This window comes from Schistosoma haematobium, chromosome 3, assembly GCF_000699445.3.
Source record: "Schistosoma haematobium chromosome 3, whole genome shotgun sequence".
In the NCBI taxonomy this organism is placed as follows: Eukaryota; Metazoa; Platyhelminthes; class Trematoda; order Strigeidida; family Schistosomatidae; genus Schistosoma; species Schistosoma haematobium.
Genome location: NC_067198.1, coordinates 10,740,101 through 10,756,157, shown reverse-complemented (window position 1 = coordinate 10,756,157; position 16,057 = coordinate 10,740,101). Strand labels below are relative to the sequence as shown.

At 33.4% G+C, this 16,057-nt stretch overlaps 1 protein-coding gene across 1 annotated transcript in view; it reads left to right on the top strand.

Annotated features, from left to right (window-relative positions):
* The window catches only part of MS3_00004991 (uncharacterized protein), a 61,111-nt gene that overhangs the window by 25,426 nt on the left and 19,628 nt on the right, over positions 1-16,057 (top strand). Inside the window, exons 14-22 of the mRNA XM_035733336.2 lie at positions 784-868; positions 3,557-3,588; positions 5,436-5,569; positions 7,311-7,413; positions 8,381-8,485; positions 11,489-11,608; positions 12,957-13,507; positions 14,254-14,312; positions 15,644-15,700. Of these exons, the coding sequence (XP_035587261.2) occupies positions 784-868; positions 3,557-3,588; positions 5,436-5,569; positions 7,311-7,413; positions 8,381-8,485; positions 11,489-11,608; positions 12,957-13,507; positions 14,254-14,312; positions 15,644-15,700 (1,246 nt within the window). The remainder of the gene's footprint in view (positions 1-783; positions 869-3,556; positions 3,589-5,435; positions 5,570-7,310; positions 7,414-8,380; positions 8,486-11,488; positions 11,609-12,956; positions 13,508-14,253; positions 14,313-15,643; positions 15,701-16,057) is intronic.

The window sequence follows — 16,057 nt, the reverse complement described above, 5'->3', positions numbered from 1 at the left end:
GCAATAGTTTATAGTTCACATCACGAACTGACGTTAGTTAACCAAACATTAATATGTGGAATCAGTGGATAACTATATGGTCCTAGTATGGGAACTCATCAGTAGTGCACATCAACTATCCCACCGAAGATCGAACGCAAAATCTGTTCCTTCAGGATGCTTTAGCTTCAGCCACTTATATTAAAATTACTTTATTATTTGAGAATATTTTGTGATTCTAAATGTGACTGGAAATCGTGTTGCTTCTACCACCAGTTCATAGCAATGATGTCTTATTATTGTATGTTAACTGTTGTTAAAGTTAGTATTTAAATTTGGTGAATTCTGTTTAAGTCCCGCATATGGGGTCGTGGATGCACAATGGTGAAGAGTCCTATACTGGGACGAAACGGTCGTTCAGTACTTCCAGGTTTTTAATGGTGGTTTAGCTTAGATCGACTCATGAACTCAATTATTAAAATTCTGTAAATCTCCATCCACTCTATGTACCATTTGTTCTAAGCTGTGCGTAATTTGTTGTCCTAATAAAAATTCGTTTATTCCACTAAATTGCCTATATATATATTTTTTGAGAGAGTATGAAATCCTTTTCTTTCTCTGTCTTATTACGTAGAAGGGATTTTTCGCTAGTATGTCTAACACTTCTCTAGTTCATAGTTTCGATATAGAACTTTTAACAGTTACTAGTGATTGTATTCATTCTACTTGTGATGATTTCGCCTGTGAAATTTCATGGAATTTATAAATGACAGTTAAATGTATCTCTATATAAACTTTTTTTAGATTATATTGGGAAATTCTCGGTGAAGCTTACTTATTTCGTAGAAGTTATGAAACAGCGGTAAAAGCTTTCAATCGTGCTTTAGACGTATGTTTTTTTCTTTGTTTAATCGTGCAAATGAGCTTTCTGCCTGATTTTTTTGCATTGAAAAGCAACATATTGTTTTTCTCACTTAGTAGCAACAAGGGGAATTAATTAAAAATGTATGGACAGTACTATAGAAAGACTAATCGAGTAAAACTTGATTTAAGCCTGTCACTATCCGTCATTGGACATAGGTCACCAACGACGGATCCCCAACCAACTTTTTTGTCAACTGATGTTCATAGTCTTGATGCCTGTATCCAATTCTACGCGCCATGTGTTCTTTGATCTGCTTTCCTTCCTGCTTTAAAGATTTCCAAGTTGGAACTTGTAATGCAGTCTAATGATTCCAGTAAAGTTATATCCTGTCCACCTCCAATGTTTTTTCCTTATTTCCTCCCCAACTTGGAGCTGCCTTGTTCTCTGTCATAGTGGGTTATTGCTGGTGATATCTGGCTCTTTAATATATTCGTTGACAGCTGTTTATAAATATCTGCAATTTTCGGTGATGACGTTTGTGATAGTTCTCTAAGTTTCAGCTACATATAATGGGACTGTATCGAAAATGTCGACTTTGGTGTTGGTTGGCAGTAATTTTGAGTTCCAGATGTCTTTCACTTGTAAGAATGCTAATCTCGTTTTGTTAATTCGTTCCTTAACATCTAGATCACATCTTCGTTCTCTACTGAATAAAAGGAATGTTCAAAGGTTATAGGATTTGAATTCAGAGATTTGATGTTTGTTTCAGTTGATGTCCAAAATGAGAAATATATTACATTCTCTGAAAGCTTTTTTTAACTTGCATATCCACGTCTGTTTCTTCTCGTAGAATTTAAATCAATGGTGGTCCAGCTTAGCTTGACTCTTAAATTCAACTGTCGAAATATTACAATCTCCACAAATTTTCATAATGACATTAAATCAGATAGTTAATAAGCATTGCATGGTGCTTCGGTTTGGGCACCCGGGCAGTATCACAGCCCTCACACATCGAATGAGATTTGTGTGGCGCATATGTATTTTGTGCCTCATTGTACCGATTTTTATGTGTTAAAATAGATAAATAGATTGCATGGTGCCCAGATAACGGATCAAATAATCATTTCATATCGATATATAAGTCCATTTGTTTACTGTATATACACACATAATTCGATATTAAACTTATTCTTTGAATTACACAGTTTTGCGTAAATTAGTCAATAGTTATATGAAAAAATGGAGAAAATTTGTTAACTTATCATGATTATAAAAACATACTACATACATTACTGGCTAAATCGAAATATATAGCGAATTTATTTAACCTGCTTTTGATTGATTCATTCATCGAAGCACACCGACAACATAATTGAATTTGCAGTTATTTAGTTTTAATACCGAATTCTCTGTGTTATTTCAGTTTAAACGACTAAGTACAACAGTTTTTATTGGATGTTAGTTACTAATGAAATTTCCTGTCTGCGTCTCTCCCTATTCGGGACTCGTTAGTTGAATGAAGCAGTAGCTGCGTGGTTAACGGATTCGATTTCTAGCCACTAACCTCGCCCCATCTAATTCGGTTTGGTCAACCGGATAGCATCAACAGACCTCAATGCATAGTGTGGATGTGATGCTAAGTACACAAATCTATACCCTAGTAAATGAGCTGATATAATTAAAATTCTCCGCAACCTACTGTTGATGTATTTATACTGAGATCCGAACTAAGTACCGATTTTTATTGAAATCACGAAATGATACAAGTTCGAAAACCATTTAAAACCCGGAATCACTAAACGTTTTCCTCATCCTAGTATGGAACTTCGCTTCAGTGCACATCCATGAACCCGCAACCGGTAATAGACCCCAGGGCCTTCCGTTTTGCACTCAAAAGTTTAACTTCCAGAGCACTGTTAGGGTTGTGGTTGTTCACTTCTGAGCAATCAATTTCATACTAGAACGAAACGGCTGTCGACTGCTTCCAGGTTTTAAATAGTCGTCTAACCTAGATAGGTTTGTGATTTCAATGGAATTTAATATTCTCTACAACTCCATACTGACGATAAGTATCGATTGTTTAAAATGGTAACAAATTTCCATCCATTTACCTGCTTAGTTATAACCACCAAACTGTTCAAACTGTATTGACGTTCATTATTGTTATTAAAAATACTTTGAATGAAAATATTTCCCGTCTTGCCATGATTTACTATTATTATACGGTAATACGATTAGTGACCGAGATTATATTACCACTAAACTAGATACTCGATCGTTAGGGTATATACAGATTGTATCACGTTAGACCAGATACATGATTCACAATCAAAGTAGAGAATCAGAGTATAGATTAGATAATACCTTATTCAAAACTATTACGAGCAGTCTACACTCAGTACGTCTAGAGTAGGATGGAAGTTAATTAAATAGTCAGTAAGATAAGTGTCCGTCTGTTCATGCTCAGTGACAAACCATTACCTTACTTCTACGAGACAAACATTACTGACGCATAATTTTGCATAAAACTATTTTGTCAATATACGTAACTGGGTGCACAAAATGATCTTGTTCTCTGGATAAATTATATTACGTGGATTCAATTTCGTCTAATAAACCAACAGTTGAATAATAATAGTAATAATTTATAGAATGACTTCATTCTTTTTTGTTTGTCTCTGCTTTTTTCCTTTCCATGATCGACAATTTCAGCTAGAACCGAATCGACCATTTACACTAGTTCTGTAAGCCTAATTTTTTTTTACCTTGACTTAAAGTTTTGTGTATCATGTTTCATTGTTCAATAATACTCTAATGTTGTAGGAATAGGTCAGTGGCAGTATCTGAATTTTTACTTTAAGCACAAACTCAATTTCTTTGAATTTTCAACTTCGTTTAGAACATTGTAGATATGTAAATCCATAAAATCTACATGATATTGACTTGTTTTCACTAACCGCTTTATAGAAGAACTGCTAGTCGATTCCGACCCTAAGATTAAAAATGGCATTTGCTTGAAAATCCGGATACCCCATTCCCATACACAAAATTCCATATTTTTTTAGTTTTGATTGCTTGTGTTGCTATTCGTGATACAACTGTATTTTCAGACAAATTTGATAATCTGTTTTTGAAATATAACGTTTTGGAAGTACTCTGTCAATGAATCAGAAATCTTAAGTGGATTCTATGGTACTTTGGATACATATTATCACAGACAGCTAGTCCAATAATGTTATAAAGCACGCATTTTCGAATACTACTATACCCTTATTGTTTTATCCTTACTATCCTACTGCCGAATATTTGAAATCCGTAATCACTCCAATGACCATGACTAGAATTAAGAACATGGTTGACTGATGCAAATGACCCTCCAAAACTATTGTGACTGAATTTGTACTTTCTATTCAATGCTCTCTAGTTTTCAATGATACTCTGATTGAGGTTGATCTTTTACGAGTGCCACGTTTAAATCGACTTGAAGGCTAATGAATTTTTAATGATCGACTTTATGAATTTTAATACGTGTTGTAAACGTTTAAGTCATTGGCGTGCAGTGTATACTGGAATTATGTTAATTAATCAAATGAAATTGTGATAATAATAATAATAATAATAATAATAATAATAATAATAATAGGAATAAATATAGATCATGTAGGATGGATAGTGTAATAGTAATATATTTAGTAGTCAAATCACTTGCTGACCGGTCAGTGGTCACGTAATAGAATGAAATTATATGGAGCGCTAGGTAAGTGTTCAGATTTATGAGAATAAAACGTAGAGGGAAATAGATGAGGTTAATCATCTTGTCGATTTATTACTATTATGTAGTTAGATCGGTCAAGGTATAAAATAGATCTGGATTGGTTCCTTTTGTGGATAAAACGTTCGGTTTTTTTCAACAACAAAACATCGTAGTGCAAGTACGTTTGACAAATGACGTCTAACTTGGTGGATTATCGTTAAAAATTACTGGTCATAATATGTTATTCGTGTTTGGTTCGTCTGAATCAGATTAGTTAAGATAAAACCGTCTTCGTGACACGCTTTTACTGAGCCACATATCTTTGTTTTAATAAGGTGAGAATCTTTAAACAAAAATTGTTAATTCATATCCAACCAAGGAACGGACAAGATTGTCACGAATTTCTTTTAAACACATAAACTAGGGTTATTGGTTAGACTTACCTGCTAACATTTGAATCTTCATTTTATTCAAGTCAACGTCAACATATATAAAGTGAGTTGCCTAACCTCGTTCACTGAGTAGTTATCAGTATCATATGTATCTAATCCTTTAAGTGCTGGGTAGTCTTGTGACAAACTTCTAGATTGTATCATGGCATATTTACTTTTTGGACAATACAAGTACATGAGTACCAGTTAGTACAAAATCTTGGTCTAGCAATTCCTACCGATTATTTCAATCGCCTAACATAAGATTTAACTGTCAACAATCCTAATTAATCTAAAGTTACTCTTTCTTAACAATAATAATTTGTTCTTCTTCTTATTATTATTTGATCATGTATTCAATTCTTATAACAAGTAAATTATCAATATTCTCCTATAAAAAATTTAGATGTGGAAGAGCTTATCGTCATATGAATGATATTTACTCCTCACTTTGTTGTTTTAATAATGCACTAAAAATGATTGAAAATAATTACATGATTGATCGATTATACAGAAAATTCTATGTCTTGATTGTGAAAGGTTAGTATATCTGTTTATTTTCTTAATGTTTAATGTGTAGAATCTGTCAAAAATATTTGGTTCCACAATTTCACTAAAATTAAGTTTACTTATTTTTATTTACTTGGACATTTAAACATTAGTACAAGGGGGCACCAAATATATATGCGCCACACAATAACAATGAGGTCAGTAGTAGTTATCATTGATTGGTATGAGGGTTGTGTGCAAATCGGAGCAGGTGATTTTCTTAAGGAGCTACTTCCTGAGCCTTTGACCCAGAGGTCGAATCCACAGGGCAGTGGAGCAACGTAAGGAGATAGGGTCCCATGGTAGCTGGTGACTAACAATAGATTAATACGTCATTTCTTCCCTCAGGATTCTGGTGCCTTGTTCACTATTGATTTGGAATGAGGGTTCTCCCACTCCTCTAGATGGATCCTCCATACCCACCAACCCGGTTGAGGAGTCGGACATTCGCTCTTCGTCCTCTGAATTTCGTTGACAACAACCTCGATGAGGAGGCAGAGAGTAGAACGTCTATGAAAGTGTCTATATACGCGTGGCGATGTGAGGTCATTTCGGGAGGGAGAGCTGACACTCCTCACGGCTGACAAATTAAATTGTTTGCATAGGATTTTTAGGTATGGTAATTGCTCTGTTTGCGAGCCATGAAATGAAAGTGATTTTTGGGCAATACATTTTTTTCAAAGTTACTCTCGAATATTGAACTTCATGTGTTACTGACTATCAATGTCACATGTTTGTTGTCTTGCGATTCGATAAGTCTGCTAGTTGAACACTCAGTCCAATTTCCTAGCCGCTTTCGATAACCTCAGACTAAATCTGCAAACTAAATTTAAGAGAAGAGGCGCAAAGTGCCAAAAATAGCTTTACCTAAAGGTCAGGGTATATGCAGGAAATCTTGCGCATTTTTGCTATTTAACATGACCTTAACTGTCTAGAAAGTTCCAGAAGCATGCTAACTATAGCAGCAGTAAGGTAATTATCCAATTAAAACAGGACACATGTTCTATCATCCTTCTAAACGTATTGAGGAGGCTTGTGGTCATACCTGATCGAATCAAGTATTTCTAAGCGTTTTCTAAACCGTTATTAATTTTTCTTTGGCATATTCTAAGAATTTTCAACACAAACAGTCATCGATCAAAAAGGATGTGCTTACATTTATTCTATTTGTAATATAGCAGTTGTATGTTATCTTTTTTGGCATTAAATCCCAAACACCACGTATTTCTAAACTAAATGACATATTTAGTTTTCATGAGGTCGATGGACGTAATCTACAAAAAAGATGTCAATCTATCATGAACATACATTTTATACTTATTTGAAACAAATCTACCAACTGTTATTTACATTATTGTATGTTGTGCTGAGAATTCTATATTGTACCAAAACTATAATATTGAATAAAGCCATTAATAATAATAATAATAATAATAATAATAATAATAATAATAATAATAATAATACCTATGTAATTTATTACAAAGAGAAGTCTTTTCCTTTTCATACATCACAGACGCGTTACTCGTCGTAGATACCCCGTGAATTATCGTTTGAAAACAAGTTGACATTTATTTTCATTCTTCAGTTAAATCATTGTTTTATCACATATCTCAATTATGTGGTTGAATACATTTAATAGATTTCAACAAAGTATTAATGTTTCGTATTTTTCAATGCTAACTTTTCTACTGTTTTTTTTTCTTCTCTTTCTTTTGAAATTAAAATACAGAATTAATTGAAATTCATATGTCCAAATGTCAGTCTGGCATGTATCAAGGATTTACTGGTCAGGCGTTGAACGATTTACAGCATACTTTAACCTTGTTAAATAAGTATGTTTTTTTTAAAAAAGAAAAATTAATTATGATCAGGAATGATATGGTTGTTGTTATGTCCTTAGCTTATACATTATCACCAAATAAGATTGCCAATTTAGATGCTCTGAATTATACGATCAAACTAATGACGTATATACCAGTACGGGCAACCTAGAGTTCCAATTAATCCTTTTTATGCCTAGCACCTTCCTGTTAAGTCCAGAATGCTAATTTCAACCTCCACGATTTGAATCATATATTTCAAGCATACTAGGTTTATATACAAGCAAGTCAGATCACATCAAACCATAAAATAGAAAATAACATTTGTACGAGATCAAACCAAAAGAAAGTGGCTGTGATCATGAGAAACTGTGACCAATAAATTGAGAATATCTCAAGAATAGTAAATCGTATGATGATAGTCAGTAAATCAAATTAAAGCTTATAATGAAAGGAATATAAATATACATATAATATAGTTACTTAATAGTCATACAATAAGAGTATACGTATAATATTAGTCCATATGTAATTCCTAACGGTTACCATTCATTTATTCTCGTCCGTTTATTAGAGTTGTGTTCTCTTCTTAAGCGAGAAAATATTGATAAAAGCAGTGGATAATTATTCAAATTATTATTCAAATAGTCATTCCACTCATTCACTACTATGACACTAAGAAAGAACTAGTAATTTAGAGGTACGCACAACACATGTTCCGAAACACCGTAGGTGCGCGAGACCAAAGGTCCTGGGTTCGAGTCTCGCGTGCGGGATCGTAGATGCGCACTGCTGAGTCCCATACTAGGATGAAACGGTCATCCAGTGCTTATAGGTTTTTAATAGTGGTCTAACATCGATCCATTCACGATATTAATCTAAATATGCATTGTTTTCTGACATTTAAGGATGTCCATGTACAATAATAAAACCGAAAAAAAACTGTATGATAATTTGTTTCTTCTGGTTACCTTTTCAGGTTATTGAATTATTTCGTCGGTTCTAAAGTTGTACCATTCTGGTTTTTCCGATATACAGGTGATATTCTTAGCCTATTGTCTATGATTGATGATCCTGAATTATTGTAAGTTGTCAATTTCTTTTTTGTTTTTTTTCCTCGTTCGTTATTGTAAATGTGTTCTTTTTTCGTTGTTATCGTTCAAATTAGTGATCCGGGTAATACTGAATATATGCTTTACAGATTCTTGAAGTTTAATAAATAGATATTTAGGGAATGGCTGATCACTTGTTATTGATATATTCATAAATTTATCATTCTATTTTAGTCTCCTTATTTCAAAATGTACTGTGATGAATAATATATCTTTCTTAATTGATTTTACATTATTATAATCAGTCGTAAACAACATGAAATCTTAAACATATATACGTCCATCTGCATTGTTGTATCACATCAGCAAGACTAGAACTATTAAGATTAGTATTAGTTGTTTTAGTGATAGTGAAATTAATGTTATCCAAAGAAAATACTATTACAGATGAAAGAATTAATTTACGAATTAAAATGTATTAAATAATTTTTTAACTCAAGATCTAAGGGCAGGTAAAAGAGTGGATGAATCTGGGCCATTGTGCTTGATTGTAAAATATGTTAGCTCAAAAATTTGCATTTACTAACATTCCTCAGACCAACGAACATTGACCTCATAGGCTGATGTCATATTTCGGATTGACTTTCTCAGCCTTCTTCAAACCTACTTTTACAGCTGATAACATCACACGTCTAGATAGGTAAGCGATTATTGGACATACACAGTACATATCCAAACACTTCAGTCGATAAAAACTCATAGTTTCATCAACAATCGATTTCTTATCTTCTCCTAGTACCCTGTATCTCATTTAATAGTCCGAAGCTAGAAGAGCAGTTAATCGAAGAAACCTATAACCAAAAAACTGCGACATAAGAGTGTCTTCTATTTTTATAAACTACGTTCCACAGTCATAAAGCAAAACCGAACAAAGCTATTAAACAATATACTCACCCCTTTAATATCAGACGGATATCTTGCTTACGCTACAAGTACTGTCAGTTGGCATAAGCCAAGCCAAACTTCTAAATATATTAGCTGAAATTTCATCAAACACCAACCTATCAGGGTTGATATGATTTCCAATTGGAATGAATTTATCAGTTCACTGAGCTACTTCACTCTTTATAATCAGTCTAAGCGGTTAAACTAATCACTCTAGTTTTTATATGCATCGTCAGTATTTCAGAATCTTAATCAGCAATAATATTTCAGAAATGTTCTGATTTCATGAATAGTATCTCACATTCAATCTTCAATATTTTCTTAAAATGATGGTATTGTGTTTATGATATTTATCGGTTTAAATTAAATTAGTTTGATATCACTAAAAGTTGTCTTGACGAATTGTGTATAGAAGATTTATTTTGACCTGGAATATCAAAAAAGAGCAAATTAAAATCTTTACAAGTAGTAGAATGAAAAAAATATATATGCCCTGGTACGGTCGAGAGTGGGGAGAGTCCGCTCTCCCTCTCGAAATGCTCTCACATGGCCACGCGTATATAGCCTCTGCCAGGGAAGTCCTACTCATTGCCTTCTCGTGGCGGGGGTGTTGTTTACGAAAATAGGAGGTCGAAAAGCGAATGTCCAGCGCTTTAAACGGATTCTAAACCAATGGTGCACATGGGCTCCAGGATCCTGAAGGAACAAATGGGGTATGAACCAATTGTTGGTCACCGGCTTCCATGGGACTGCATCTCCTTACGGTGCTCCACTGCCTTGTGGATCAGATCTTCAGGTCGAAGGCTCGGGGTGTGGCCCCCTAAGAAAGTCACCTACTTCGGTCTGGGCACCCAAGCAGTATCCCAGTCCTCACACATATCGAATGAGATTTGTGTGGCGCATATGTATTTGGTGCCTCCTTGTACCAATATCTATGTGTTAAAATAATAAAAAACACGTTGGTAACTAACGTGACTAAACAGTCTAATGGGTGATAATGCGTTGATATTTTGTTCAAACAATACTTATATTATCCGTATACCAGTGTGAGAATATTATCAACACTAAAATACAGATACATCCAACTGACCAGTATCTTCCAAATAGGATGAAACGCATGTTGTGCATTCAAGTTGTAGTACAAGACCAGGAAAAAAACTTGTTCTTTATGTGAGCTGATTGTTGTAGATCGACAGTATTGGGTTTTTATACGATGATAAAAATGTAGTTCTTATGCTAAGAAGTTCAGTTTCATTGATTGTGATGATATTTTGTTAAGATTGCTTTCTCTGAGATGTTTAGTCCGATTAGTCTTTCTAAATGACAATATCGCCAAGACAAACTTCAGATAGAGAAGGTGATATGAAAGGATTTCCCGACATATAACGAGCAGTTTATTCTGTCAACCTTGAATGCGGTTAATTATTGTTGATACTTGTCATTTCATTGTCTACACATTTATTTTTAATGTTGTCTTCGATTTGATTATTGTAGTTAGTTGATAGATTATGTTTATTTAGTCATCGGCTAATCTTAGCACTGTACTACCGGAAATTCTTTGGTTTTTTTGTGAAGATTCTGTCCATGATTTTAACATTTTTCCAATTGAACGTACGTCCATGGTTGTCTGCTGCTATATGAACATAAATGAAAATATTACTATATTGCTCTTTTAAACAAACTATGTTTAGTTTCTAAATTAACTTGTAGTGGTTTGAATTATCTCGTTGCTGATATTCTTGACTAAATTTCGATCAGTCTTAGTTTGCATATATACATTCTGTGTGGATCTCGATCACCTCTATGTAGCCATTATGTCACAAATTTTTTAGAGAATAGATAGAATATAGCCAGCATTGTAACCTACAGGATATCAGTTTCATTATATTTAGTCCTCGTCAGCTGAATGTACTTGCCATATCCCATTGTTGATGTTCACACAGGGACTTAAGCCGAATACATTTCAATTCAAACACCTAACATTCGTTAATCCACTTAGCTCTTTATTTTATGTCATTACTGTTTCTTACTTTATTTATAATTGTTCTTTCACTCATATTTTGATTTACTGTTATTATTTTGATGTATAGAATCGATGTTCCGACACGTTTAGTTTCTTTAATGAATGGTGCTCAGTGTCTAACTGAATCGAAAGAGCCTACGGAAACGATTAAAGTCAATATCGTCACATGCCTTCACCTTGGTGGGATGTATGTTTGAATGTTTTCTTTCTAATTATTATTACTACTATTATTAGTATGAGTAGTAAGGAGTAAATAATTTTCATTTATTTCTTGGCATGTCAATAGTTGAGTTGGGAACTTATTAACTATTATAATTGCTAAGTCAAATTACTATTCACTAGAGTTTAGATGTCGGGTAGTAAATATATTTTTCTAATTACTTGAATAGATATCTGCATGGGCTTCAACTATCCATATAAAGCGTAGGTCGTGGTGTTTTAAGCGCTTGACCTTTAAATATTAGGTTATCGGTACAATTCACTCTTCATTTCTTCCGTTCAGATTACCATAGGTGATTATTAATAACTCGCTTTCCCACACACACAAAATGTTTGACTTAAAACCGAATACATAAGCATGCATTTGATTGCTGAGTTTACACTATTTATAATGCCTAATATACATCTTTTGTGACAGTGACTTTCCTAAAACTGTTAATAGTGTGTGGCGAATTGCATGTTTCAATGTGAGGTTTTCTGACTTTCCCAACTAAATTACACCTAGTGTTATGGTATTTTTTCGTCAAACCAAGAGCTTCTCAAATACACTGTTTTAATATTAGTGTCTCCACCTAAATTGATAACCAAGATTGAGAGTTTTTCTTTTAGATAATTCACTTCTCTCCTAATCTTAATCAACTTGATCACTGTCAGGCTGAAATGCTCAGCTAAAGAAATCAATTTTATCGCCAAATTAACATTTTTGATATTTTTCTCCACTACTAATTATCTCTATAAGGCAAATCACTGGCTGGTTTTAGAAAATTACTGAAAACCAGGAAATACTGTACAGTTTTTCCCCCTAGTGCGAGACTCTTCACTAGTGCACATCCACATCTCCACTAGTGATTGAACTCAGTCCCTGTGACCTACGTTTAACTTTTAAACCATTGAGTTAGGATCCAATGGTTTACGTGTCTTACTAATTTGTATAAGTTAATCCCGGAATTCTAGTGAAAAACCATGATCACTGGAGTTCATCCATATCGAATGTTAGACCCACTAGTGACATTGGATATTGGTTACACCATGTTGAGAATTAATTAAAGTTAGAAATGTTTGACCATTATATACCAGCTTAATAGTCTTAGGGTCCACTGTTCGCTGTGAGCGCTTACAGTGTTGAGTTTGACTTTTGATAGGGTTATGGGCAAGTACCATTAAGGAGCCGCGTAATAGAACAGGAAAAATATCAAGTAATTCCTGGTTTTTAATGATTGTTCAACTAAAATCTGTCGGTGATATAAATCTTGAATTTTAAGTCTTCTCAAACCCTTAAAATTTTCTTTTACTATTTTGTATTATTATTATTTCAGTTATTTAGCTTGTGCTCTTCGTACATCTATCAGTTCAGTTCGATATCCATCACATTCATTAGATCCAAATGTACTCTCTAGCAATAAGAATACTGAATCGAGTACCAATACTACTACCACTACTACGGCAACTACTACAACGGATCCATTGAAGTTATTATTAATAAGTTCTATATTAGTTAGTTTAGGTATCAATCAACTTAATCAAGGTTATTATATACAACGTAATAATATTTCACAGGAATCATTAATGACAACAAATCAATTGGATCATATTATTAAACCATTCAATTTCATTATAATACCAAATGAATTATTTTATTTATCTGAATCAACTTTAAAAAATGCATTACAATTATTAGAAAATTTATCGAATATCTATGATGAATTATTAGAAGAAATAATAAAAGAGAAAAGTTTACTTGAACCAGGTACAATAACAACTGATGATGAAATTGAGGAACAAGATATACGTGATCGTATTGCTTTAATTAAAAAACTTCAATCACGTGCATGGGCTGCATTAGCTGGTGTTTATTCAACAAGTGATGGTAAATTTTCTTTGAATAATAATTGTACTATTTTCTTTCTGAAGCTGTTTGAATTACCCCAAGTTAACTCTATATACTACTATTCAAAAAGGAAAATTGCTTCTGTTTAGGTTGAAATTTTTTTATTGGATTATATTGTTACTTCAATAATCCTGTTACGATGAGATTGGAGATGTTAGTCTGTTACATGTATAATTTATTCTGCCAGTCATATCAATATAAACAAACTATTATTTCAAACTGAATAGGTGGAATCTGGCTAACAGTAAGATCTACAGGATGCGCGTTTTGTCCCATTCATGACTCGTTAGATGGATGTACCTGCGTCTTAGAGTTGATTTTCACTTCGGGACTCAAACCCAGTACTGTTCACTTCAAACACCATCGCATAATCCAGATAGCTATTCACTTGAATAACAGTTACCTGATTAGTTGTTATCGGTTTTAGGTTGTTAGATAATTGATTTGCCCTGAGATCATTAGATGTTTTTTTCACTTCTGTATGGAATATGAAGCTACTTTGAAAATCCTGTCTTCTTTATCGCTATATTGAAGTTCAAGTATTGTTATGTGACAGATATTGAGTTTGTTTGAGTTCTTATTTATTGTGTTGTATTAGAACTTGCCGTATGCTAACCGGAAAACCCGATACGTTAGTCGTTCTTGTGAAAGTTTATTATTATTGAGTATGATTACTATTGTACATTAATACTATAACTTTCTTGTTTATTGTTTTGCAATTCTAGAAAACTTGGATTCAGAAATCACCTATTGTCTTTGCCAAGCATTACTTTATAATCCTGATGTATGTTTCAATTCCTAGTATGTTTTTAATATGCTCTTTTTATGGTTACCATGAGTATTATAAGGAAATGAAGATGGGGAAGTTGTGTAGAAATTGTGATTGAAAGTAAATTTCCTGTCATGAATTAATATTACCAGTCCTTACAGGTAAAGTGTAACTCAAACTTTGAGGATACGATTTCATGCCAGTCAGTAAATTAGCATGTCATGTCATGTTTTCAACATATCAGTAATTATAATATCCCCACTTCAGGTTAAATTTCATATATTCCTTTCTTTCTCTTTAAGATCTTCATTCAATCGGCTTCTGAGTCTTCATTTGTAGAAAAAAGGTTTATTAATGAAGTATCAATCGTTCTACCTTTTTGACGATGTTCAAAGTCGTCAAACCTGAGGTTCAGGACTACTTGAGAAAACGTATTGTTATCGGCGTTTAGTCGGTATTAGGTATACAAAATAGTAATTCCATAAATAATTTTTCGTCCTGTTATAATAATAGAACTAATACTATATTTTTTTCAATTCATGAACTGATCTTAACTGGAATATCATTGAGAACCGGAAAGTACTAGAAGGCCGTTTCGTGTTAGTATGGGACTCCTCCTCATTAGTGCGCATCCATGACCCTGGTATTAGGTGACGATCTTTCATTACCTGTGGCGAATAACTATCTCTCACTCTTGCAATATCGTGAATTGATTGAAGTTTGACATCAATACCGTCAAATGTCATCCTAGTGGTCTATAGGTTAAGAGTTCACTTGCGACCTTGAAGCTCCTGGATTCAATTCCATGTGTCGGGGTCATGTCTTGAGTGCTGTTAGAGGTCATGTATTTGCACTACTGAGGAGTTCCATACTAGGGCGAGATGGTCGCCTAGTGCTACCATTTTCTCAATCATGGTCTAGCTAAGATCAATTCGTGATTAAAAAAGCGAAAATTTTAGGATCTCAACAAAACCCTATTTTTCTTGAGTAGATAATAAACTGTAAATAATCTGCTCATTGGTCAATTTATTTGAAATTATCAAGTCTAATCTTGATTGTTATACTTAAAATGCAATGTTATTCTATGCTCGTAACAACCTCTGTCTTACTAATTCTGAACTCTTTACGTTAGTATTCATCCAATCATTCTCTCCTATTGAGTTCATTTTGACTTATACGATTGATAAGAATAAGGTCTGAATAAAAAATAAACAGCTCTAGCACAAACAATTTATATATCTATTTTAATTCGTACAACAATATTGAGAATAAATTACTGATCAACAAATTCTTCGTTCAGTAATATTATGATTTATGTATGTATTTATACTTTTATCTCCTTATAGAATACCACCGTGATGGTTAATTTGGCAATGCAACAAATGAAACAGGGTCAAACTGAAGTAATTTTCTTTTTCTGTAAATTTGAATCTATCTTATACTCACATTCACTTTTCCCAAATATGGAATTGTGATTTTTGAAATTCCTTTTCTCCGTTTTCTTCCGGTTTGTGTTGAATGTCGAATATATTTTGTCTACTATGTAAACATTTATTCAGAGGTTCAACTTTTAGCCACTAACTCGTTTTTTTTAAATCCTCTGCTTCTGCTGTTTCGGTCTGGAAAACCGGATTAGTATTATCAGACCCTCACACCTAAAGTGCAACTCAAATTCAAGTACTCGAATCTGTACCACCCCTGGTGAATAAGTCATTGATTCGGCTAATATAATATCGTATATTTATTGAGTACAGCTTTGT